Source organism: Penaeus monodon, chromosome 19, assembly GCF_015228065.2.
Source record: "Penaeus monodon isolate SGIC_2016 chromosome 19, NSTDA_Pmon_1, whole genome shotgun sequence".
Lineage (NCBI taxonomy): Eukaryota > Metazoa > Arthropoda > Malacostraca > Decapoda > Penaeidae > Penaeus > Penaeus monodon.
Genome location: NC_051404.1, coordinates 48,653,687 through 48,657,346, shown reverse-complemented (window position 1 = coordinate 48,657,346; position 3,660 = coordinate 48,653,687). Strand labels below are relative to the sequence as shown.

The 3,660-nt window shown below is 51.1% G+C and overlaps 1 protein-coding gene across 1 annotated transcript in view; it reads right to left on the bottom strand.

The window, feature by feature from the left end:
* The window catches only part of LOC119585291, a gene marked incomplete at its 5' end in the record, with an annotated part of 55,744 nt that extends 53,304 nt beyond the window's left edge, over window positions 1-2,440 (bottom strand). Inside the window, 1 exon segment of the mRNA XM_037933964.1 lies at window positions 1,911-2,440. Coding sequence (XP_037789892.1) covers window positions 1,911-2,438 — 528 coding nt within the window.
* Window positions 2,441-3,660: the final 1,220 nt, after the last annotated feature.

Below are 3,660 nucleotides of genomic sequence, written 5' to 3'. Positions count from 1 at the left end.
GGGGAAAAGAAGGGGGGGGAAAAAAGGGGGAAAGGGGAAAAAGGGGAAGAGGAAAAGGAGGAAAAAGGGGAAAGGAAAAAAAAATAAAAAGGGAAAAGGGAAGAGAAAGGAAGGAAAAAGGGGGGGAAGGGGGAAAGGGGAAGTAAAAAGGACCGAAAGAGAGGAGGGGGGGGGGGCAGCAGACGGGGAGGCGCAAGAGGAGCGAATGCGTTCTTGCCGAAGGCGTGGTCGAAGGGAAGCCAGAGAAGTCTCACTGCCTTCGACAGAGTACCACGAAGGAGTTCCTAAAAGTGAAGACGGCAAGATCTTAAAACATGGACGCGAAAAACGCCGTTTTGGAAATGGGCAATGCGTATTTCGGGGGGTTTTTACTGCCCATAACTTGCCAGAAACTTTTCCTGGGGTTTTCCCAGCGCAAAAAAAAGGGAAGGGGGCGGGGGGAACTCGCGGGAAAACCCGACGCGAAAAAAGGGAGTTCCTTGACGAAAAATTAAACAAAATGACCCTTTAGGGGGTAGCTTCACTTTTTCCAAAATTTTTGATAATGCCCGCATGGTTTTGGAAAAAATTGGTTTCTCTAAATTATCCCCGAGGATTCTCGCAGACAATCTACTTTTCCCTTTTTCATAATTTTAAAAATTTTCCCAGATGGCTTTTTAAATTTTCATCTTGTTAGTGCAATTCCCCCACCCCAAAGGGAATTTTAGGGATACATCTTTATAAAAATAAACAAACCCAAAAAAAATAACAAAAAAGCCGGATTTATCATTATAATTTTAATTTCTTTTCTTATTAAAGAATTTCACCCCCAGAGATCTTCCAAAATTTGTAAACCTAAATTTTTGTCGACTTACAATTTTTTTTCCAAAACAAAAGAGGCCGAAAAAGAAAAAAATTTACTTAAAAAAAACACGAGCCCAAATACCATTTTTTTCGCTGGACTGGCAACATGAAAGGGAAAACATAAAGTTTTTAAAAAAATAAAAGGGTCTGGATTTCCCATTTCAAAAAAAAAAACAAAATTTTTAACCTGTAAAAAACACCACACACACAAAACCAAACAACCCAAAACACACACACACCCCACCCCACAAAAAACCCACACACACCACCCCCCAAAACCCCCCCCAAAAAACACAAAAACCACACAACAGTAATCACACACGTACATTTCACACCGTAACCCTACACAAACGTACATACAAAACAAAAGTACATAAAAAACACACGCTCCCCAACAAAACCCCCTTAAGCAAGGAAACCCTTGGGACCCACGCGTGATGTAGAGGGGGGCCCCCCGCCAGCCACCCAGGACTAGCATAAAGACCAAATTTAAGGGGGGCCCCAAAAAAAGAGGGGCCAAAACGCCCGCCGCCGCCCCCCCTTTTCCCCCCGCAGGAACTTTCCCCTCTCCACGGGGCCCCCGGGCACAGCCTTGGCGTTTTTAGCTTCGCGGGCGTTGGGGGAAACGCCCTTCCCCCCCCTTGCCGCGGCGCGCCGAAAAAAAGCGTTTTAGGGGGGACGTTTTTGGGTTTTGTTTGGGGGGTGGGCGGGTTTTTGGGCGGCCTTCTCCCTTTCTAGCAGGGGGGGGGAAAACAGTGGGCAGGGGAGAGGGGAAAAGGTGGGGAAATTGCCGCAGGAGTCGGGTGGGTGAGATACTTGGGGCCGGGGGTCCCCCCCCCCGGGGAGCTGGGAGGGGCCCGCGGAGCCCCCCCCCAAACGACCCCCGGTGGTTGCTTTTACCCCGGGGGGGCGTTTTTCCCGGGTCCCGCCTTTGCGGGGGGTACAAGGTTTCCGGGTGGGCGGTTTGATGGGCTCCGTGCTGGGGGTTAAATCGCCCCCCCGCCGTAGTGGGTTTTTTTCCGGACGCAAAGGGCCATCGGGCCCGGGTTTTGAAAGGGGGCGCTTTTGCGGGGCTCGAGGTGGTGCTCGCGGGGGTCCAGGTGGTGGTCCCGAGGCCCGAGGCGGTCCCGGGTGTCCCCCCGGGGGTCCAGGTGGTGGTCGCGGTGGTCGAAGTGGTCCCCCCTGTGGCCGGGACACTGATAGACGTGGTCGTGGCCCCGGGGAGCCTGGCAGGAGTACATGGGCTCAGCCTGGGCCACGCGGGCGTGCGGAGCGAGGTGGGCAGGGTAGAGGGGCGGCAGGGAAGGGTCCGGGTACAGGGTGTTGTGCGTCCCTCCTGACGCGGCGGGAACGCCCGACACCTGCACCACGGTGCCCGGCACCACCATGGGGCCCGGCACGCCCGTCACACCGATCATCCGGCCGTTGTGGACGTGGGCCACGTGGTGGGGGCCGCCGACGCCGCGGGGGGAGTGAGTGTGGGCATGGTGGATGGCGGGCAGGTGGTGAGGCCGTCGCTGCGACATGGCTTGGGGCGTCCCTCGCACACTCTCGTACACGGACTGGTCGCTGTCCAGGAACGCCGGATTCTCCATCTGGAAGCAAACACCGAACCATGTCAGTCACTGTCGGTTAAACCGGAAAGGAAAATCAGGAAAGGCATGTCTAGGAGGAGTGCCTCCTGCGAATCTGCAGGAGACGACTCGCGTTAAAGACACAAAATCAACCATCTGAACTTTTAAAACTTCAACACAAAATCAGCGATTTCAATGTTTAAAACTTCAATCACACATCAGGATACGAGTATTGCCATTAAGCGTACCCTACATATCCATGACTAGTTTTACATCAAGTGACAAGATAATAACACAGCTCTAAGCGTCCGTCTCGAGGTACCTTTGTTTTTTTTTTCTCCCAAAGTTTTCTGCTAGTTGATTGAACTGTACCTCCAAACCCTGCTTTGATTAAAGGGAAGCGCAACATATGATAATTTTGTGAATTAAGTCTTTGGTCGCGGCGACCGGCTGTTATGTAGAAGTTCAATAAACTGCTAGGGAGTTGCAAAGGTTAAAGAAAAAAAAATCAGATTATGATACCTAATTTCTGCGAATAGTGGTACACAACATTTCAGAACAAACGGGCAACAACATCTCGAGCACTTCCTCTCCGGGATGCATCCCTCGAACGCTTCACTCGAGGGCCCTTAACTAGCTCCGCGAAGCCTGGATTCCGCGCTGCGCTTATCAGCAAATCGACGGGATTCGCCGCTCTGTTCCTGGACGCTTATCGGCTGCATCGGCCAGGCATTCGGGTGCTCTGGACGGAACACAAGGAGGGCGTGGAAGGAGTGAGGTGCGTTTACAGATATCATTTCACGTATCTCCTCTCGCTGGAAACCCGTGAGAACCATTCTTATCGGGGTCTCTCATGCCGAACGCTTATTACTGGGATTTCGGAGGACCTAGGGTCACTTTGCCCTACTTTGCACTGAGGAGCTGAATATATAACGCCACATTTAAAGTTATGTGAAATACTGTCTCTAGGAACACAAGTGCATATTCCATGAGTAGGGAGAGCCGTGGTACACTCATTACACAAAAATATCAACTCATCATTAGCACATGTAGTTTATCACCTTCGGTACCTGAGGACTAACACTGAAACCTGCAGTCACATGAAGTGGCTTTAATCACAGCAACATAACTTTAGTGAACTGCACCGCCATGCCACCGAGACTGATTTAAAACCGGAGGATCTGTTTCCCTTTCCCTTTAAAGAAACTACAATTCACCCGGCAAAAAGAAGGACAGTTAAATT